Here is a 23,254-nt window from a genome sequence, read left to right as displayed (position 1 = left end):
AATGTAAATAGGATGCACAACCATCTCCTGCTGTTTAAAATGATATGCAGCATGCCTATATTCTGTGTTAGTGTTTGGCTGGAATATAACTGTATCTGCATACAACGTGTTATGCTACAGTGTATTCCAGCCAAACACTAACATAATTTGGTATTCATGTGCAAAAATTATATGTATACTACAGACTAATTTTAGAGTTAAAAATTTATGTGCCAAAATGTATTGAAAAGTTTATTGCAAATGTGCTTGAAAGTACCTCTAATTGATTTCCAACATTTTCATAACTAACTGCCAAAAAAATAATTAAAAAAAAAAAACACCTAATTTCTTTGAGAGTTTTAGGAGCTGTTGTATCAGACTTGCAATTTCAGACTCCATTACCATCGCCAAGTTGTATACTTAACATGGACAAAACATCTGGATCTGACTAGATCAGGCACTCTATTTTAGATCTGAAAGCATCCGAAAAAAAGATTTTTGGCCGCTGATACATTAGCTGACTTTGCTAAACACCTGATGTTTAGGAACATAGCCGCAAACAGACATTTTGCCATTATTGGTTCCCATTACATCCCGGCCAATACAAAGTGAAATTAATTAGCCTGATAAACCTTGCGATAAATATGCCAGGTACTACAATTACAGTAAACTGTCTTACTCATACACATTACTCTACATTTGCTTTTTATGAAGGAGACGGAGCCTAGTAATATAGAGCAGTTCAAAGTTGTGCATCAGACTCCACAGCCACACTTTCCATACTCTAAATTGCCAGGTTAATACTGTTCAAGCCAAAAGTTTGTCCGAGTCCTGTGTCAGGATAGTGCAAATTAACCGAGCTAGTCCTTTACTGAACAGGTTCTAGGTGGTGAATATGAATATGAAAATGCACCACAGAAAATTCTTAATTTTTGGAATTTAAACATTTCACACAGCAGAGGTAATGGCTCTACTGCAGAGAAGTGTGCTCATAATAAAAGGATGGTCAAGGAACACCTGAACCAAGTACAATGAAGCAATACATTTTTAAATAATGAGTATGTACATAACTTGCCATAAATAATAGCACCTCTCATCAAAAGAATGAATGAAGTCAAATCAGAAGGCTTGACCTGCACGAGATTGCAGCCTTTGAACTCACTAAGAGCTAGATGGCATTCAGAGCTAAAAATGGCTTATTTTATAGGTGTAGCATCCAATACCTATTAACAGTGGAAGGGGGAGAAAAAACAAAAATAAATTTTAAAAAAAGACAGACCACACAGTTTTAGCAATCCTTTATTGAGGGTAACAAGTTGGTTATGTTCACTGTATTGTATGAAACATCACAATATCATACTGGGAAGTTCAGTACAGAGATCAGAGCAGATACTTTGATCAAGCCATTCTGTGTTCTTTCCCAAGAGGAAAGGAGAGGAGAGAAAACCCAAGTAGCCCGGCCAATGGACAAGTAGAGGTTTGCATTATCATGGATAACACTTTACAAACCTAAAAATCTAATGAATAAATAAAATATGGTAGCAATAATCCTTAGACAATAAAACACACAAGACAAAATAAAAATTAGATTGGAAATTAACCATGTAATTGGGATAGGTGATCTATGTACCAGTATGTAAGTAGGTTTTCAGAATCAGAAAGGAAAAATAGTTACAGGGGGGGGGGGGGGGGGGGGGAAACCACTTTCATTTCAAGAGAGAAATTAAAGGAAGAGAAAAAAAAATGACCGCCATCAATTCAAAAACGACACAAAAATGTAACAAACATTCTTGCGGAAACAGATTAAAAACAGCAGAATTTTCACAAGGCATCCACAGCATGTAAATCAATTTATACATTCCTTGTTGCCCCTCCAATAGCTTTATAGATAAATACTTTCTAGCTCCATTTTAGCATAACAGTATTTGACATGCACAACTTTAAAAAAATAACAAAAAATTATAAATCAAGGTTATTGCAAAAATAGAATTAGACAATCTTCAAGTACCTCACGACAGCCACTCTTGTACCATGCCCATTGCTTATAAAATGAAAAAGGTCACAGAACCCATGAAAATATCTCTGTATTATTTGCTAAGTTTTAAAATAGAATATTTAGTAGTATATATATACATATATAGTAATTTCAAATTGGTAAGTTGAGTTCTGAAAATAATGCAAAATAATTAAAAGAACATTACACAATGCTACCATTTTACACAAATCAGAAAACTAGAAAAACACTTGAACAAAATCACAATTTACATTATAAAAAGGAGGCTAGGTTTGTAGGGGTTTGAAAAAAAAAAAAAAAAGGTACACAAAAACTGCAGCAGTTATCTAGAATGGACAAAAAAAAAACCTATAAAAAAATTGGAAGTATGGAGTAATTAAGCTTACTTTAAGGGATATAGTATAGACTAGAAGTAGGCAGCTTGTGGAACTCCAGTTGCTGGGTTGAGACTGCACTAAACAATTAAATATTCCTTTATGGTTTGGAAACTGGAGGAATAGAACGCATATCCCTTAATATAACCATTAACCCAGTGAAACAACCAAAGCCTTCCAAAAATGGAAAGAGAAACAAAAACCCCAAAACATACAAGTAATGTCTCATACAATTAAGTGTTTTTACATGCGTGTGGAGAGAGAGTTTAGTTCAGAAGTGCTGTACCATTGCAAGTACAACTGCATGCACCTCAATACATCTAATAAACTGCATGAGGCATCAAATTTCTTCCTAAGCTCTTTAGCACCAAAGGTGCCTGCAAGACAATGCACTGCAAGGCCCTCCAGTTTAAGTGTTAAGGAGTAATGCTGCTGTACGTGACCAGAAATCCTGAGGCTGGCAAAAATACTGCTAAGTGTGACAATGTTATAAAACAAACCAATAAATGGTGCAAAATACTAATCATTTCTTGTTTTGCCCATTTTGTACATAGCTGATGCTCCACCAGAATCTCTTCCTTAGTTTGAAGAGATCCGTGATTTAAGTTTTTTCCCCATTTATTCCAGACCAAAAACTTATTAGGAGTTTTGAAAGGCTACCATGGGTCTTCTAGATCACCAGCACCCTACAGGAAAGAAAAAAGAAACAACAACAGAAGCGTGACTAAATTTACTACGGTTTGCACTGAACCTAGAGCTTGGCAACTTCTTTCTCCTTAAAGATTTAATGCAAGCATTTCTAGCATAATTATATAATATACCTGTCCGTTATGGTAAAGGTTTGGTACGCTTGATGCTTTGTATATTTAAAACAGTATACAGGTTTAGTTAGAGGAAATGTAGCTTCTGATGATACATTATAACCGAGACCATCATTAAAAGAAGGCATTCTTTGACTTTTAAATACTGACGTATTTATTTATTTTGACATTTATAATGTTACACTGCAGTTAGCACTTAGTAGAAAATACCAGTCAAGGGGAGAGGAAAAAAAAAAAAAAGGACTGATATCAGTCATCACTAAACCATATGAAATCTTAGGGGCAGATGCAGTACAACATATGCCACCAGACACCGCTGCATATTGGCTATATAACGGTAGAGCTGATATCGTAATATTAATTTGCACTTCTATGGGGTGCGAGAGATAATTTAATGGTGGCACATCGTTCTTGAGCTTTACATCATGTCCTTTACATAGAATTGAAATCCCCCCTTGTATACTTTTATTACAAATAACATTTGTATTAGAATTGTCCACGCAAATACAGTCCGCTAAATTTCACTAGGTGTGGATATCATTAGAAAAAGCATATGGACTCAAAACATGGACCCCAAGAAATTTAGAATTTTTTTTTATTGCATCAGGAATATGAAATGGCTTTCATTACAAAGACCCACTTCAATCAAAAAATGTTGCAGCAGCTATAAACTCTTTCAGAGCTATCGCTGTAAGTAAATTCTTCCAATATGCTTATAGCGGAGCAGCACAGTAGGATTTAGAGCTGGCCCCTCCTATCTGATAGATGTTTGGATTCCCTATGGACTTTCTGCACCACTTATATGTTTTAATCTGCACCCCATCTCCAACAGTGCAGGAGTACCTGCTAAACTAAAGCTTTTAATTTGGGGAGCTCTTTTTGAACAATCAATTCTAAGGGTAACTGGGAGTTTTCCTTTCTTGAAACCATCAAGTGGAACAGGACACTCATTCTGGGATCAAAAGACTTTAAACACCTTAACCTATTTGGTTTAGACATTACAAAAACAATGCTGAGAAAACGTTTTCCTATTCTATATGGCGCTGTAACAAAATAATTAAGTCAGTTAAAAGGGAGGTTCCAATTAAAAGATGACCTCCTGAAAAATGTATTTATATTTGGTGCATTAAAGACAGCCCAAAATAAGTGCTAAAACAAAATTTGAGTATAGTGGTGTTACTGTGCGATTTACATTTAAATCCCTAGATGTCTGACACCACTCCAACATACTCACACAAACACAATATCTAAGAAAGTAGAAAAAGTTAGGAATCATGCAATTTGCATTTCTGAAAGTTATTCCACTTGACTGTGGTTCTCAGCAATTGCTTCACTTGCCGCAGAAGATTCTGTAGATCCAGAAGTTGATTCTTCACCCTGCATATTAACTAGCCTGTAACTACACAGCATCTCCTCCAAGAGTTGACGGTAATTTCCCCTATGATTAATTCTCAGCTCCCTGAGAGCTTCCACCAACTTCCCATGCGTGGCATTTTCCTCTGTTCCGGTGGGGTCCTTATTTAAGATTCAAGACCCCAATGTCAGTACGCACAAGGAAAACAATTCTATACATTCCAAACAAACATAATTCTGATCCTAAAACTAATTAATTTTTATTCCATCAATGCGGAGGTGTCTGCCAATCGATAGTAAAATACTATATAACATATAATCCAAAGGGCCATCGTTACAGATCCGACTAGCCACAACCAGGTACATTTATGAAAGTCTTTGTAATAACCATTCCCCCCCCCTCTTTTCCACAATTATTCATCGCCTGCCACATTCCCAGACAGGCTACTGAAATGACTGCATTTCAGTGTGCAAAAAAAAAATAAGAATTTACTTACCGATAATTCTATTTCTCGGAGTCCGTAGTGGATGCTGGGGTTCCTGAAAGGACCATGGGGAATAGCGGCTCCGCAGGAGACAGGGCACAAAAAAGTAAAGCTTTTACCAGATCAGGTGGTGTGCACTGGCTCCTCCCCCTATGACCCTCCTCCAGACTCCAGTTAGGTACTGTGCCCGGACGAGCGTACACAATAAGGGAGGCAATTTGAATCCCGGGTAAGACTCATACCAGCCACACCAATCACACCGTACAACTTGTGATCTAAACCCAGTTAACAGTATGATAACAGAAAGAGCCTCTTAAAGATGGCTCCTTAACAATATAACCCGAATTTGTTAACAATAACTATGTACAGTATTGCAGATAATCCGCACTTGGGATGGGCGCCCAGCATCCACTACGGACTCCGAGAAATAGAATTATCGGTAAGTAAATTCTTATTTTCTCTATCGTCCTAAGTGGATGCTGGGGTTCCTGAAAGGACCATGGGGATTATACCAAAGCTCCCAAACGGGCGGGAGAGTGCGGATGACTCTGCAGCACCGAATGAGAGAATTCCAAGTCCTCTTTTGCCAGGGTATCAAATTTGTAGAATTTTACAAACGTGTTTTCCCCCGACCACGTAGCTGCTCGACAGAATTGTAATGCCGAGACCCCTCGGGCAGCCGCCCAAGATGAGCCCACCTTCCTTGTGGAATGGGCCTTAACAGATTTAGGCTGTGGCAGGCCTGCCACAGAATGAGCAAGTTGAATTGTGTTACAAATCCAACGAGCAATCGTCTGCTTAGAAGCAGGGGCACCCAACTTGTTGGGTGCATATAGTATCAACAGCGAGTCAGATTTTCTGACTTCAGCCGTCCTTGAAATGTATATTTTTAAGGCTCTGACAACGTCCAACAACTTGGAGTCCTCCAAGTCGCCAGTGGCCGCAGGCACCACAATAGGTTGGTTCAGGTGAAACGCTGATACCACCTTAGGGAGAAAATGCGGACGAGTCCTCAGTTCTGCCCTATCCGAATGGAAAATTAGATAAGGGCTTTTATAAGATAAAGCCGCCAATTCAGATACTCTCCTGGCGGAAGCCAGGGCCAGTAACATAGTCACTTTCCATGTGAGATATTTAAAATCCACCTTTTTCAATGGTTCAAACCAATGGGATTTGAGGAAATCTAAAACTACATTTAGATCCCACGGTGCCACCGGAGGCACCACAGGAGGCTGTATATGCAGTACTCCTTTAACAAAAGTCTGTACCTCAGGAACTGAGGCCAATTCTTTTTGGAAGAATATTGACAGGGCCGAAATTTGAACCTTAATAGATCTCAATTTGAGACCCATAGACAATCCTGATTGTAGGAAATGTAGGAAACGACCCAGTTGAAATTCCTCCGTCGGAACACTCCGATCCTCGCACCACGCGACATATTTTCGCCAAATGCGGTGATAATGTTTCGCGGTGACTTCCTTCCTTGCCTTAATCAAGGTAGGAATGACTTCTTCTGGAATGCCTTTCCCTTTTAGGATCTGGCGTTCAACCGCCATGCCGTCAAACGCAGCCGCGGTAAGTCTTGAAAGAGACAGGGACCCTGTTGTAGCAGGTCCCTTCTCAGAAGTAGAGGGCACGGGTCGTCCGTGACCAACTCTTGAAGTTCCGGGTACCAAGTCCTTCTTGGCCATCCGGAGCCACTAGTATTGTTCTTACTCCTCCTCACCGTATAATCTTCAATACCTTTGGTATGAGAGGCAGAGGAGGAAACACATATACTGATTTGTACACCCAAGGTGTTACCAGTGCGTCCACAGCTATTGCCTGTGGATCTCTTGACCTGGCGCAATACTTGTCCAGTTTCTTGTTGAGGCGAGACGCCATCATGTCTACCATTGGTCTTTCCCAACAGTTTATTAGCATGTGGAAGACTTCTGGATGAAGACCCCCCTCTCCCGGGTGAATATCGTGTCTGCTGAGGAAGTCTGCTTCCCAGTTGTCCACGCCCGGGAAGAACACTGCTGACAGTGCTATTACGTGATTCTCCGCCCAGCGAAGAATCTTGGCAGCTTCTGCCATTGCACTCCTGCTTCTTGTGCCGCCCTGTCTGTTTACATGGGCGACCGCCGTGATGTTGTCCGACTGAATCAACACCGGTTTTCCTTGCAGGAGTGGTTCCGCCTGGCTTAGAGCATTTTAGATTGCTCTTAGTACCAGAATGTTTATGTGAAGAGACTTTTCCAGGTTCGTCCATACCCCCTGGAAGTTTCTTCCTTGTGTGACTGCTCCCCAACCTCTCAGGCTGGCGTCCGTGGTCACCAGGATCAAATCCTGTATGCCGAATCTGCGGCCCTCCAATAGATGAGCCTTTTGCAACCACCACAGAAGATATACCCTTGTCCTTGGCGACCGGGTTATTCGCAGGTGCATCTGAGGATGCGACCCTGACCATTTGTCCAACAGATCCCTTTGGAAAATTCTTGCATGGAATCTGCCGAATGGAATTGCTTCGTAAAAAGCCACCATTTTTCCCAGGACTCTTGTGCATTGATGTACAGACACCTTTCCTGGTTTTAGGAGGTTCCTGACAGGTCGGATAACTCCTTGGCTTTTTCCTCGGGAAGAAAAACCTTTTTCTGAACCGTGTCCAGAATCATCCCTAGGAACAGCAGACGTATCGTCGGAAAACAGCTGCGATTCTTGGAATATTTAGAATCCAGTCGTGCCGTCGAAGAACTACTTTAGATAGTGCTCTTCCGACCTCCAACTGTTCTCTGGAACTTGCCCTTTTTAGGTCGTGCAAGTAAGGGATAATTTAGATGCCTTTTTTCTTTGAAGAAACATCTTTTCGGCCATTACCTTGGTAAAAAGGCCCGGGGTGCCGTGGATAATTCAAACGGCATCGTCTGAAACTGATATTGACAGTTCTGTACCACGAACCAGAGGTACCCTTGATGAGAAGGACAAAATTTGGACATGGAGGTAATCCTTGATGTCCAGGGACACCATATAGTCCCCTTTTTTCCGGTTCGCTATCACTGCTCTGAGTGACTTTATCTCGATTTGAACCTTTTATGTAAGTGTTCAAAACATTTTAGATTTAGACTATGTGTCACCAAGCCGTCTGGCTTCAGTACCACAATATAGTGTGGAAAAATAATACCCTTTTCCTTGTCGTAGGAGGGGTACTTTGATTATCACCTGCTGGATATACAGCTTGTGAATTGTTTCCAATGCTGCCTCCCTGTCGGAGGGAGCCGTTGGTAAAGCAGACTTCAGGAACCTGCGAGGAGAAGATGTCTCGACTCTCCAATCTTTACCCCTGGGATAATACTCGTACGATCTAGGGGTCAACTTGCGAGTGATCCCACTGCGCCCTGAGACTCTTGAGACTACCCCCCCACCTTGAGTCCGCTTGCACGGCCCCAGCGTCATGCTGAGGACTTGGCAGACGCGGTGGAGGGCTTCTTTTCCTGGGAAAGGGCTGCCTGCTGCAGTCTACTTCCCTTACCTCTATGTCTGGGCAGATATGACTGGCCTTTTGCCTGCATGCCCTCATGGGAAAGGAAAGATTGAGGCTGAAAAGACGGTGTCTTTTTTAGCTGAGATGTAACTTGGGGTAAAAAAGGTTTTCCCAGCTGTTGCTGTGGTCCCCAGGTCCGATGGACCGACCCCCAAATAACTCCTTCCCTTTATACAGCAATACTTCCATCTGCCGTATGGGATCTGTATCACCTGACCACTGTCGTGTCCCTGACATCTTCTGGGAGATATGGACAACGCACTTATCTTGATGCCAGAGAGCAAATATCCCTCTGTGCATCTCACATACATATATATAGAATGCATCCTATTAAATGCTCTACATGAATAAAATATTTTCAGTCAGGGAATCCGACCAAGCCAACCCAGCACTGCATCTCCAGGCTGATGGCGATCGCTGGTCGCAGTATAACCACCGTATGTGTGTATATACTTTTTAGGATATTTTTTTCAGCTTCCTATCAGCTGGCTCCTTGAGGGCGGCCGTATCTGGAGACGGTAACGCCACTTGATAAGCGTGTGAGCGCCTTATCACCCTAAGGGGTGTTTCCCAACGTACCCTAATTTCTGGCGGGAAAGGGTATAACGCCAATATTTGCTATCGGGGTAACCCTACGCATCATCACACACTTCATTTTATTTTATCTGATTCAGGAAAAACTACAGGTAGTTTTTTCCACTCCCACATAATACCCTTTCTTGTGGTACTTGTAGTATCAGAAACACGTAACACCTCCTTCATTGCCCTTAACGTGTGGCCCTAATGAGAAATACGTTTGTTTATTCACCGTCGACACTGTATTCAGTGTCCGTGTCTGTGTCTGTGTCGACCGACTGAGGTAAATGGGCGTTTTTAAAACCCCTGACGGTGTTTCTGAGACGCCTGGACCGGTCCTAATAGATTGTCGGCCGTCTCATGTCGTCAACCGACCTTGCAGCGTGTTGACATTCTCACGTAATTCTCTAAATAAGCCATCCATTCCGGTGTCGACTCCCTAGAGAGTGACATCACCATTACAGGCAATTTCTCCGCCTCCTCACCAACATCGTCCTCATACATGTCGACACACACGTACCGACACACAGCACACACACCGGGAATGCTCTGACAGAGGACAGGACCCACTAGCCCTTTGGGGAGACAGAGGGAGAGTCTGCCAGCACACACCAAAAACGCTATAATTATATAGGGACAACCTTATATAAGTGTTTCTCCCTTATAGCATCTTTTATATATATACAATATCGCCAAAATCAGTGCCCCCCCTCTCTGTTTTAACCCTGTTTCTGTAGTGCAGTGCAGGGGAGAGCCTGGGAGCCTTCTCTCCAGCTTTTCTGTGAGAGAAAATGGCGCTGTGTGCTGAGGAGATAGGCCCCGCCCCTTTTACGGCGGGCTCGTCTCCCGCTATTTTTGAAGTTAGGCAGGGGTTAAATATCTCCATATAGCCTCTGTGGGCTATATGTGAGGTATTTTTTGCCTCTAATAAGGTTTTTATTTGCCTCTCAGAGCGCCCCCCCCAGCGCTCTGCACCCTCAGTGACTGTTGTGTGAAGTGTGCTGAGAGGAAAATGGCGCACAGCTGCAGTGCTGTGCGCTACCTTTATGAAGACTCAGGAGTCTTCAGCCGCCGATTTTGGACCTCTTCTCTCTTCAGCGTCTGCAAGGGGGCCGGCGGCGCGGCTCCGGTGACCATCCAGGCTGTACCTGTGATCGTCCCTCTGGAGCTAGTGTCCAGTAGCCAAGCAGCAAATCCACTCTGCACGCAGGTGAGTTCACTACTTCTCCCCTAAGTCCCTCGTTGCAGTGATCCTGTTGCCAGCAGGACTCACTGTAAAGTAAAAAACCTAAGCTAAACTTTCTCTAAGCAGCTCTTTAGGAGAGCCACCTAGATTGCACCCTTCTCGTTCGGGCACAAAATCTAACTGGAGTCTGGAGGAGGGTCATAGGGGGAGGAGCCAGTGCACACCACCTGATCTGGTAAAAGCTTTACTTTTTTGTGCCCTGTCTCCTGCGGAGCCGCTATTCCCCATGGTCCTTTCAGGAACCCCAGCATCCACTTAGGACGATAGAGAAACAAACCTTTTACAACATTTAATTACATACAATGAAATTTGACAGCCCTTAGGGGGAAGAGAATTCAGTTGTTTGGGACTTGGCGATAATTAATGGGCATCCATTATGACACTTGTCATGTCCAAAAGCACCTGGCGTAGTCGCGTACAGCAGATAAACTAGTCTAAGGTTCTCTTAGAAGTCAAAAAGTGCTGACTTTTCGCACAGCTCAGGAGGCTGTGAACAGAAATGTGGGCACCCACGGCACTTGCGCCCCATTGACACAATAACAGAATTGAAACTGTTCTCTAGGCATGGTTGTAGAGGACTTATGTAAAAGCAATACCTACACTTTAAGACTTGACTTAGATTTTCCTTTAATAAGTCTGATGTTTGCACAATGGAAATGTATATTTCTATTTTATCCACCCAAGAAACTTTTATAAATGTACCCAAATCTTTCCATACAATTTCAAGCTGCATTCCTTTGCTAGGCTCTCAAAAGCATCTGCAATGACTAGCAATGAGGCAAACGGAAATTACAATTTGCAATTTTGAATCTCTGCTCTATAACAATGGTACTCTGCATTATGCAAATATTGTTTCACCTACAATACCATCTACTAATAAACACTAAGGGAGGAATCCACTGTTTTCACACCCAATCTCCCATGTAACTTATCGCACATGTCAGCATGGGGTGCAAGCTGAAATAGCTCCGGTGGGTGCCATCTAGTGGCTGTCGGTGAAAACAATTGAATTCCCCCCTAAGCATTTAATAAACTTAAACCCCGACCAAAGAATGTATTTATTACTGCTCATCCTCTACAAACCATTCTTAAGACAAGCCACATTTTCTGACTAAATGAAACAAGGAAACTCTTGTCTGTTGTCTGAAACAGGCTTTAATCAGGTGTCATCATTTGGGGAGGGGGTAGCATGCATAACACATGCTTATTCATTTTGCTTATCATTCACCTAAAATAATGAAACATCTATAGCGTTTTACCTACATTTACATTTTGTTAGGGCAAGATTAAATTACTGGAAATAATCACATTAAAAAGCAGCCGTTACCTCACTGGAATAATAAAATGTAGGATTTTATACACTATTTCAGTAAATATGGATTGAATGCACACTCTAGGATGTACTATAGCTAAACCATTACATACTCTAGCCCTGCTTGTGTAAAGCAGCTCCTGTTTGATACCAGCAGCAAATGGTCATGGTACCGACTGAAAATTCACCTATTTAAATTGAAAAGTGTTTAGACACCAAGAGGTGGTATTCTGGTAGATTTGTGCTAGGAGAGAAAATATACAACTACAGAAATGTACGTCTAATGAGTTGTTTCGCAGAACTTACCCCATCACTCTCTCTATGTGGATTCAACCTATTATAAACATCTTCGATAACACTGCGTCTGAAAAGATAAATCGGTTTCCCTCAAAAAACAAGCAATACAAAAAATAAAAGATTACGCAAACACACAATAAATACTATAAACACTACGAAGATAAAATTAGGCAGTTATATACTATCAGGGTTATCATTCATAAAATTTACTATGTCAATGGCATCCATTCGAGTTATTAAAACATTTCCCCCCTCTGTGGCATTAATTCTCACCCCTAAAACAGGGCTCTAAGTTAATACAGCTTATTATGCACAGCCTCCGAAAAATACATAAATAATCACTTTGCCACCGTTAAAGGTGCTAAACTATAGTCACATGCAGTCAGCAAATTTAAACTCACTTTCCAGCTAAACCGCCTCCAGGCGGTAAATGTGGGATGTTTTCAGCAGATAAGATGCGCATTACATGAGCAAGATCTGGCATTCCTTCCTCCCCAGCAGTAGTCATGATTTCTAGGAGAAAGAAATAGTAACATGTTTGTTTTGGCTACAATGCAACAGATCAGACACACAGCAACTCCGCATACCAAGTGTTGCTATAAATATGAAGGGCCGTGTAAATATGTAACACCAACAGCTATTTTACTGCTACTACTGCAGTCATTATCAGTCCTCCTGTCAGAAGGGGCACTTATGGTCTGGTATAGGACAGCACGGATACCAAAATATGCAACGTGAAAGATAGCAAATAACCTTAAAATAATTAATTAATATAGTACCTTGTATATTCTACCGTGTTTTCCATAAAAAGTTTGTACAAAGCAGTAATTAAAGACTAACAAAACGACAAAGTGCCCGATTTAATTGTTTTAGGCATCTAATTTTCCGGTCTACACAGGGCTGTTTAGATGCTCAAACAATTTTGCCAATTCAATTGTGTTTGGGAGTCCATGCTTACGGATCCCAATCAGATATGGTTTAGTCAAAGTCCAGCTTTGGGCATCCAAACGCATATTTGGATGCTTAAAGTGCCTACTTAGCACACATTTCTTCTTGCACCTCAGGAGGCTGCGAGAAGAAAAGGCAGCCCCAGACCTACTGGGTAGGTGCTATTGGACTGCTTAGTTTTGCGCCCCCTAGTGGTAGCTGCGTGGAAAAACAAATGACTTTTTTAAAGAGCAACATACAGCGATGAACTTGCAGGTAATTGAATTAGTCCATTGTGTTTGACTGTAAAAAAAATAAAAAATAACTTGCTACAAACTCTATAAACCAGTGAATGTTAGAGGCTTATAAATAATCCACAGCCGACAAGGCTCAGATCATTTCTCTTCTTTAATTAAACCAGGAATAAATAGGATTTTAGTTACCTACTGGTAAATCCTCTCGTAGTCCGTTGGAGTATACTGGGGATCCATTTAGTACCATGGGGTATAGATGGGTCCACTAGGAGCCATGGGCACTTTAAGAATTTGATAGTGTGGGCTGGCTCCTCCCTCCAGACTCAGTCTAGGAAACTGTGCCCGAGGAGACGGACATGCTTTGAGAGAAGGATATAAAAGGATAGTGGCGAGAGTCGGAACCAACACACACAAGAGGAAAGCCATGCAAATCAAACTTGGAACAGCAACAGCTGAATCAAACAATACTTAACCAAGTAACAGTGCAGATCAAACAAAGCAAAGGGCGGGCTCCCAGTATCCTCTACGGACTACGAGAAAAGGATTTACCGGTAGTCAATAAAAATCCTATTTTCTCTTATGTCCTAGAGGATACTGGGGATCCATTTAGAACCATGGGGAAGTACCAAAGCTCCCAAACTGGATGGGAGAGTGCTGATGTTCCTGCAGAACTGACTGGCCTCTGAGGACCTTCAGTTTGGTCAACATATCGAACATATAGAACTTTGCAAACGTGTTCCAACCTGGCCAAGTAGCTGCTCGGCAGAGCTGCTATGCAGAGACAACGCGGGCAGTCACCCAAGAAGAACCCACCGACCTAGTCGAGTGGGCCTGTACAGATTTTGGAACCAGCAATCCTGCCGTGGAGTAAGCATGCTGGATAGTGAGCCTGATCCAGCGTGCAATTGACTGCTTTGAAGCAGGACACCCAATCTTGTTGGGATCGTAAAGAATAAACAGCGAGTCAGATTTCCTGTGACAACCTGTTCTCTTCACATACACCTTCAAAGGCCTCACAACATCCAAAGACTTTGAAGCAACAGAGGTGTCAGTAACAATCGGAACCACAATGGGTTGATGTGAAACGCAGACACCACCTTAGGAAGAAATTGCTGAAAAGTTCTGTGTTCAGCTTTGTCCTCATGGAAAATTAAATAGGAGATCGTGAGACAATACCCCCAGCTCCGACACACGTCTTGCTGAGGCAAAGGCCAACAGTGCGATGGTCTTCCACGCAAGATATTTTACTTCTACCTCCCATAACGGTTCAAACAAGTCCGATTGGAGGAACTGCAGCACCAAATGGAGATACCAAGGTGCCGTGAAAGGCACAAAGGGAGTCTGGATGTGCAGAACCCCTTTCAAAGAATGTCTGGACCTCAGGAAGAGAAGCCAATTGTTTCTGAAAGAAAAATGGACAAGGCCAAAATCTGGACTTTTATGGAGCCCAGACGTAGGCCCACATCCACACCCGACAGCAGAAAAGCAGGAAACGTACCAGATGAAATTCCACCGCAGAATATTTTCTGTCCTCACAACAAGAGACGTATTTCTTCCAAATACGGTGGTAATGTTTACACGTTACCCCCTTCCTGGATTGGATCATAGTCAGGATGGCCTTGTCAGGGGGTGGTCTTCTGTATGCCGACTGACGGGATCCCGGCGCACAGTAAACCGGCGCCGGGATCCCGACAGCCGGCATACCGACACTTATTCTCCCTCGTGATGGTCCACTACCCCCCTGGAGGGAGAATAAAATAGTGTGGCGCGCGTAGCGCGGCGAGCCCGCAAGGGGCTCATTTGCGCTCGCCACACTGTCGGTAAGCCGGCGGACGGGCTCCCAGCGCCGGTATGCTGGTCGCCGGGAGCCCGACCGCCGGCATATCGTAGTGAACCCCTTGTCAGGGATGCCTCTCCTGGCTAGAATCAGCCATTCAACTTCCATGTCGTCAAACATAGCCATGTTAAGTCTCGATAGACGAACGGGCCCTGTTGCAGAAGATCCTCGCGAAGAGGTAGAGGCCACGGATCTTCCAGGAGCATCTCCAGAAGTTCTGCATACCAGGCTCTTCTTGGCCAGTCCGGGGCAATGAGAACTGCTTGAACTTTTTCCCTTTTTATTCTTTTCAGAATTCTTGGGATTAGCGGAAGTGGAGGGAACACGTACACCATCTGATAGACCCATGGAGTCGTCAGAGCGTTCACTGTCACTGCCTTTGGGTCTCTCGACCTGGAACAACACCGCTTGAGCTTCTTGTTGAGACGAGAGGCCATCATGTCGATTTGTGGACATCCCTATCAACGTGTCAAGCACCTGAACACCTCCGGGTGAAGGCCCCACTCCCCCAGGTGCAGCTCGTGTCTGCTGAGGAAGTCTACTTCCCAGTTGTCTACTCCCGGAATGAAGACCGCCGGCACCACCACAGCGTGTTTTTCTGCCCAGAGGAGTATTCTTGATGACATTGCTGCTCTGCTTTTCATTCCGCCCTGTCGGTTTATGTACAGTACTGCAGTCACATTGTCCGACTGAACTTGAATGGCCCAATCTTGAAGATATGAGGCCTGCAGAAGGGCGTTGTATACAGTCCTGAGTTCCAGAATGTTAATTGGAAGGACGACTTCATGACTTGACCATCTTCCTTAAAACTGCACCCCCTGGGTGACTGCTCCCCAACCTCTGAGACTCACGTCTGTGGTTAGCAGAATCCAATTCTGAATCCCGTACAGTCAGCCCTCGATTAGGTGAGAAGTCTGAAGCCACCACAGAAGGGAGATCCGGACCTTTGGCGACAGACGGATCCTCTGGTGCATGTGAAGGTGTGATCCGGACCATATGTCCAAAAGATCCAGCTGGAAGGGCCACGCATGAAACCTTCCATATTGAAGCGCCTCAAAAGAGGCCACCATTTTCAGCCAGAAGGCGAATGCATAGATGCACAGATATCAGGAATGACTTCAGGACAACCAGTACCATCGACTGGATTACCAATGCCTTTTCCAACGGACGAAATACTTTATGCAACTGTGTCCAGTATCATTCCCAGAAATGGGAAACTCCGAGTTAGCTCGAAGTGAGATTTCGGGAGATTTAGAATCCACCCGTGATCCAGGAATAGTTTGGCTGTGAGACCAATGCTGCCCAACAACCTTTCCCTGGACGGTGCCTTTATCAACAGATCGTCCAGGTATAGAATTATGATCACTCCCTGCTTGCGAAGGAAAAAATAAGATTTTACTTACCGGTAAATCTATTTCTCGTAGTCCGTAGTGGATGCTGGGGATTCCGTAAGGACCATGGGGAATAGACTGGCTCCGCAGGAGACAGGGCACTTTAAGAAAGAATTAGGACTACTGGTGTGCACTGGCTCCTCCCTTTATGCTCCTCCTCCAGACCTCAGTTAAGGAAACTGTGCCCGGAAGAGCTGACAGTACAAGGAAAGGATTTTGGAATCCAGGGTAAGACTCATACCAGCCACACCGTATAACTCGTGATAAACTTATCCAGTTAACAGTATGAACAACAACAGAGCATCAGACAAACCTGATGCAACCATAACATAACCCTAATTTAAGCAATAACTATATACAAGTATTGCAGAAGAAGTCCGCACTTGGGACGGGCGCCCAGCATTCACTACGGACTACGAGAAATAGATTTACCGGTAAGTAAAATCTTATTTTCTCTAACGTCCTAGTGGATGCTGGGGACTACGTAAGGACCATGGGGATTATACCAAAGCACCCAAACGGGCGGGAGAGTGCGGATGACTCTGCAGCACCGAATGAGCAAACACAAGGTCCTCCTCAGCCAGGGTATCAAACTTGTAGAACTTTGCAAAGGTGTTTGAACCCGACCAAGTAGCTGCTCGGCAAAGCTGTAATGCCGAGACCCCTCGGGCAGCTGCCCAAGAAGAGCCCACATTCCTTGTGGAATGGGCTTTTACTGATTTTGGATGCGGCAATCCAGCCGCAGAATGAGCCTGCTGAATCGTGTTACAGATCCAGCGAGCAATAGTTTGCTTTGAAGCAGGAGCACCCAGCTTGTTGGATGCATACAGGGTAAACAGCGCGTCAGTTTTCCTGACTCCAGCCGTTCTGGCTACATAAATATTCAAAGCCCTGACTACATCTAGTAACTTGGAATCCTCCAAGTCACGAGTAGCCGCAGGCACCACAATAGGTTGGTTCAAATGAAAGGATGACACCACCTTCGGCAGAACTTGCGGACGAGTCCGTAACTCTGCCCTGTCCATATGGAAAACCAGATAGGGGCTTTTACATGACAATTCAGACACACGCCTAGCCGAAGCTAAGGCCAATAGCATGACCACTTTCCACGTGAGATATTTTAACTCCACGGTCTTAAGTGGCTCAAACCAGTGAGATTTCAGGAAACTCAACACCACGTTAAGATCTCAAGGTGCCACTGGTGGCACAAAAGGGGGCTGAATGTGCAGCACTCCCTTTACAAACGTCTGAACTTCAGGAAGAGAAGCCAGTTCCTTTTGAAAGAAAATGGATAGGGCCGAAATCTGGACCTTAATGGACCCTAATTTTAAGCCTATAGTCACTCCCGCCTGTAGGAAGTGAAGGAAACGGCCCAGTTGGAATTCCTCTGTAGGGGCCTTCCTGGCCTCACACCAAGCAACATATTTTCGCCATATACGGTGATAATGTTTTGCTGTCACGTCCTTCCTAGCCTTTATCAGCGTAGGAATAACCTCATCCGGAATGCCTTTTTCCGCTAGGATCCGGCGTTCAACCGCCATGCCGTCAAACGCAGCCGCGGTAAGTCTTGGAACAGACAGGGCCCCTGTTGCAACAGATCCTGTCTGAGAGGCAGAGGCCACGGGTCCTCTGAGCATTTCTAGCAGTTCCGGATACCAAGCCCTTCTTGGCCAATCCGGAACAATGAGTATTGTTCTCACTCCTCTTTTTCTTACGATTCTCAGCACCTTGTGTTTGAGAGGAAGAGGAGGAAACACATAAACCGACTGGAACACCCACGATGTCACTAGTGCGTCCACAGCTATCGCCTGAGGGTCTCTTGACCTGGCGCAATACCTTTGTAGCATTTTGTTGAGGCGGGATGCCATCATGTCCACCTGTGGCAGTTCCCATCGATTAGTAATCTGTGTGAAGACTTCTTGATGAAGTCCCCACTCTCCCGGGTGGAGGTCGTGCCTGCTGAGGAAGTCTGCTTCCCAGTTGTCCACTCCCGGAATGAACACTGCTGACAGTGCTTGCACGTGATTCTCCGCCCAGCGAAGAATTCTGGTGGCTTCTGCCATTGCCACCCTGCTTCTTGTGCCGTCCTGGCGGTTCACATGAGCCACTGCGGTGATGTTGTCTGACTGAATCAGCACCGGTTGGTTGCGAAGCAGAGGCTCCGCTTGACTCAGGGCGTTGTATATGGCCCTTAGTTCCAGGATATTGATGTGCAGACAAGTCTCTTGACTTGACCACAGCCCCTGGAAGTTTCTTTCCTGAGTGACTGCCCCCCACCCTCGGAGGCTTGCATCCGTGGTCACCAGGACCCAGTCCTGTATGCCGAACCTGCAGCCCTCGAGAAGGTGAGCACTCTGCAGCCACCACAGAAAAGACACCCTGGCCCTGGGGGAAAGGGTGATCAGCCGATGCATCTGAAGATGCGATCCGGACCACTTGTCCAACAGATCCCACTGAAAGGTCCTCGCATGGAACCTGCCGAAGGGAATGGCTTCGTATGATGCCACCATCTTTCCCAGGACTCGCGTGCATAGATGCACCGACACCTGTTTTGGTTTTAAGAGGTCTCTGACCAGAGTCACGAGCTACTGGGCCTTCTCCTCCGGGAGAAACACCTTCTTCTGGTCTGTGTCCAGAATCATGCCCAGGAAGGGCAGACTCGTCGTAGGAATCAGCTGCGACTTTGGAATATTCAGAATCCAGCCGTGCTGTTGTAACACCTCCCGAGAGTGTGCTACGCTGATCAGCAACTGCTCTCTGGACCTCGCCTTTGTGAGGAGATCGTCCAAGTATGGGATAATTGTAACTCCTTGCTTTCGCAGAAGCACCATCATTTCTGCCATTACCTTGGTAAATATTCTCGGTGCCGTGGACAGACCAAACGGCAACGTCTGGAATTGGTAATGACAGTCCTGTACCACAAATCTGAGGTACTCCTGATGAGGTGGATAAATGGGGACATGCAGGCAAGCATCCTTTATGTCCAGAGACACCATAAAATCCCCCTCTTCCAGGCTTGCAATGACCGCCCTGAGCGATTCCATCTTGAACTTGAACCTTTTCAGGTAAATGTTCAGGGATTTTAAATTCAATATGGGTCTGACCGAACCGTCCGGTTTCGGAACCACAAACATTGTGGAATAGTAACCCCTTCCCTGTTGAGGGAGGGGAACCTTTACCACCACCTGCTGGAGATATAATTTGTGAATTGGCGCTAACACTACTTCCCTTTCTATGGGGGAAGCTGGCAGGGCCGATTTGAGGTAACAGTGAGGGGGCATCACTTCGAATTCCAGCTTGTATCCCTAAGACACAATCTGTAAAGCCCAGGGATCCACCCGTGAGCAAACCCACTGGTGGCTGAAATTTCGGAGACGCGCCCCCACCGCTCCTGGCTCCACCTGTGGAGCCCCAGCGTCATGCGGTGGATTTAGTGGAAGCCGGGGAGGACTTCTGTTCCTGGGAACTAGCTGTATTGTGCAGCTTCTTTCCTCTACCCCTGCCTCTGGCAAGAAAGGACGCACCTCTGACTTTCTTGCCTCTGATCGAAAGGACTGCATTTGGTAATACGGTGCTTTCTTAGGTTGTGAGGGAATATATGGCAAAAAATTTGACTTCCCAGCCGTAGCTGTGGAAACTAGATCCGAGAGACCGTCCCCAAACAATTCCTCATGTGCTTTTTTGAGTTGGCATCACCTGTCCATTGCAGAGTCCACAGGACCCTTCTGGCAGAAATGGACATTGCATTTATTCTAGAGCCCAGTAGGCAAATGTCTCTCTGGGCATCCCTCATGTATAGGACAGCGTCTTTTATATGCCCCAGGGTCAGCAATATAGTATCCTTGTCCAAGGTATCAAGCTCCTCAGACAGAGTATCTGTCCATGCTGCTACAGCACTACACATCCAGGCCGACGCAATTGCCGGCCTTAGTAGGGTACCTGAATGTGTATAAACGGACTTCAGGATACCTTCCTGCTTTCTATCCGCAGGATCTTTTAGCGCGGCCGTATCCTGTGACGGCAGGGCTCCCTTCTTAGATAAGCGTGTCAAAGCTTTGTCTACCCTAGGGGAGGATTCCCAGCATAACCTGTCCGTTGGCTGGAAAGGATACGCAGTTTGGAAATCTGCATTTTCCTACCAGGAGAATCCCAAGCTTTTTCACATAACTCATTTAACTCATGTGAAGGGGGAAAAGTGACTTCTTGCCATTTCTCCCCAAACATATAAACCCTCTTGGCAGGGACAGGGTTTTCCTCTGAGATGTGCAATACATCCTTCATTGCTATAATCATGTAGCGGATGGCTTTAGCCATTTTAGGCTGCAACTTTGCATCATCGCCATCGACACTGGAGTCAGAATCTGTGTCGATATCCGTGTCAACAATTTGGGATAGTGGGCGCTTCTGAGACCCTGACGGCCTCTGCACTGTAGGATCAGGCATGGGTTGGGACCCTGACTGTCCCAAGGCATCAGCTTTATCCAACCTTTTATGAAAGGAGTTTACATTATCATTTAACACCTTCCACATATCCATCCAATCAGGTGTCGGCGCCGTCGGCGGAGACACCACATTCATCTGCACCTGCTCTGCTTCCACATAGCCTTCCCCGTCACACATGTCGACACAAGAGTACCGACACACCACACACACAGGGGATGCTCTATTTGAGGACAGAACCCCCACAAGGCCTTTTGGAGAGACAGAGAGAGAGTATGCCAGCACACATCCCAGCGCTATATGACCCAGGAATTACACAGTAACTTAGTGTTTACCCAGTAGCTGCTGTATATACTGATTTTGCGCTAAATTTATGTGCCCCCCTCTCTTTTTACCCTCTTTCTAACGTGAATCTGCAGGGGAGAGCCTGGGGAGCTTCCTCTCAGCGGAGCTGTGGAGAGAAAATGGCGCTGGTGAGTGCTGAGGAAGAAGCCCCGCCCCCTCAGCGGCGGGCTTCTGTCCCGCGATTTTGTGTAAAATAATGTCGGGGGCTCATGCATATATACAGTGCCCAACTGTATATATGCCCGTTTATGCCAAGAGGTACTTAATTACTGCCCAGGGCGCGCCCCCCCCCCTCCCCCCTGCACCCTACAGTGACCGGAGTGTGTGGGTTTGATGTGGGAGCAATGGTGCACAGCTGCAGTGCTGTGCGCTACCTCATATGAAGACTGGAGTCTTCTGCCGCCGCTTTTGACGTCTTCTTGCTTCACACGCCGGCTTCTGGCTCTGCGAGGGGGACGGCGGCGCGGCTCCGGGATCGGACGACCAAGGGTGCGTTCCTGTGTTCGATCCCTCTGGAGCTAATGGTGTCCAGTAGCCTAAGAAGCATGACCTATCCGCAGTTAGTAGGTCTGCTTCTCTCCCCTCAGTCCCACGTAGCAGAGAGCCTGTTGCCAGCAGATCTCTCTGAAAATAAAAAATCCTAACAAAATACTTTCTTATTAGCAAGCTCAGAAGAGCTCACTAAAGTGGCCCCAGCTCGGCCGGGCACAGATTCTAACTGAGGTCTGTAGGAGGGGCATAGAGGGAGGAGCCAGTGCACACCAGTAGTCCTAATTCTTTCTTAAAGTGCCCTGTCTCCTGTGGAGCCCGTCTATTCCCCATTGTCCTTACTGAGTCCCCAGCATCCACTAGGACGTTAGAGAAACAATCTCTGCAATCACCTAGGTGAACACCCTCGGTGCAGTGGAGACCAAATGGCAGGGCCTGGAACTGGCAGTGACAGTCCTGTAGTGCAAAGCGTAGATAAGCCTGGTGAGGCGGCCAGATCGGAATGTGAAGGAACGCATCCTTGATATCCACAGACACTAGGAATTCACCATCCTCTAGACCCGAGATCACCGCTCTCAGAGACTTCATCTTGAATTTGAACACTCGTAAGTATGGGTTCAACGATTTTAGATTCAAAATCGGCCTTAACGAACCATCCAGTTTCGGTACCACAAACAACTTGGAATAATAACCCTTGTTTTGGAGATGAGGTGTAACTGGAACAATGACCTGAGTCTACCAGTTTTTGAATGGCATCCTGTAAGGTTATACTTGCCTCTTGTGAGGTAAGCCTGATTTGAAGAATCTGTGAGGTGGAAGCTCCTGCAACTCCATTCTGTAGCCCTGGGAAATAAGATCTATGACCCAGGGATTCTGGCATGATGTTGTCCAGATGTGACTGAAATTTTTTAGTCGGGCTCCCACCTGCCAGTCTTCCAGGCCTCGCGGTCCACCGTCATGCAGAAGGCTTTGAGGAAGAAGAGCTGGAACTCTGTTCCAGAGAACCGGCAGTTGCTGGTTTGCATGGTTTACCTCTAGCGCCTCTGTTGGTAGTAGAAGATTCTCTGACTTTGCCCTTAAACTTGGCAGTCAGAAAGAACTGTAGAGTAGGTCTTCCTGGTTGGGGGAGCTGCCGAAGGAAGATATGTGGACTTACCCGCAGTAGCTTTGGAGATCCATTTGTCTAGTTCATCTCCAAATAAGGCCTCTATTGTGAAGGGTAGACCTTCCACGCCTTTCCTGGAGTCCGCGTCCGTAGTCCACTGGCGTAACCATAAAGCCCTGTATTAAGCAAACCTACTTCTTTTGTGGCTTCCACCATAAAGTTCATAGAGTCCTGTATATGTTGCAGGAGTAACACAATCTGCCCCCTAGATAAGGAATCCAACCCTTCAATAAGGTTACCCGACCATTTAGCAGTGGCTTTAGTAATCCACGCACATGCTGTAGTGGGTCTCTGAGCCACCCCAGGCAGCTGTGTACAAGGATTTGAGTGTAGTCTCAATCTTACGATCAGCAGTGTCTTTCAGGGAGGCTGCAACAGGGATGGGTAACAATCTTCCCTGACAACCTGTCACACATGCATCCACTA

At 45.3% G+C, this 23,254-nt stretch overlaps 1 protein-coding gene across 6 annotated transcripts in view; it reads right to left on the bottom strand.

Annotated features, from left to right (window-relative positions):
* Positions 1–1,262: 1,262 nt before the first annotated feature.
* PPM1B (protein phosphatase, Mg2+/Mn2+ dependent 1B) overlaps positions 1,263–23,254 on the bottom strand; it is a 243,948-nt gene continuing 221,956 nt past the window's right edge. For 5 of the 6 annotated variants that reach the window (XM_063918361.1, XM_063918359.1, XM_063918357.1 and 2 more), the window contains exons 4-6: positions 12,382–12,493; positions 11,990–12,047; positions 3,060–4,703 (exon numbers count right to left, since the gene is read on the bottom strand). In XM_063918361.1, the coding sequence (XP_063774431.1) occupies positions 4,485–4,703; positions 11,990–12,047; positions 12,382–12,493 (389 nt within the window). In that variant the 3' untranslated portion in view covers positions 3,060–4,484. The other variant, XM_063918363.1, reaches the window with a different exon arrangement.

The sequence above is a fragment of the Pseudophryne corroboree genome, chromosome 4, assembly GCF_028390025.1.
Source record: "Pseudophryne corroboree isolate aPseCor3 chromosome 4, aPseCor3.hap2, whole genome shotgun sequence".
Classification (NCBI taxonomy): domain Eukaryota; kingdom Metazoa; phylum Chordata; class Amphibia; order Anura; family Myobatrachidae; genus Pseudophryne; species Pseudophryne corroboree.
This window is presented reverse-complemented; position numbering and strand designations above follow the sequence as displayed.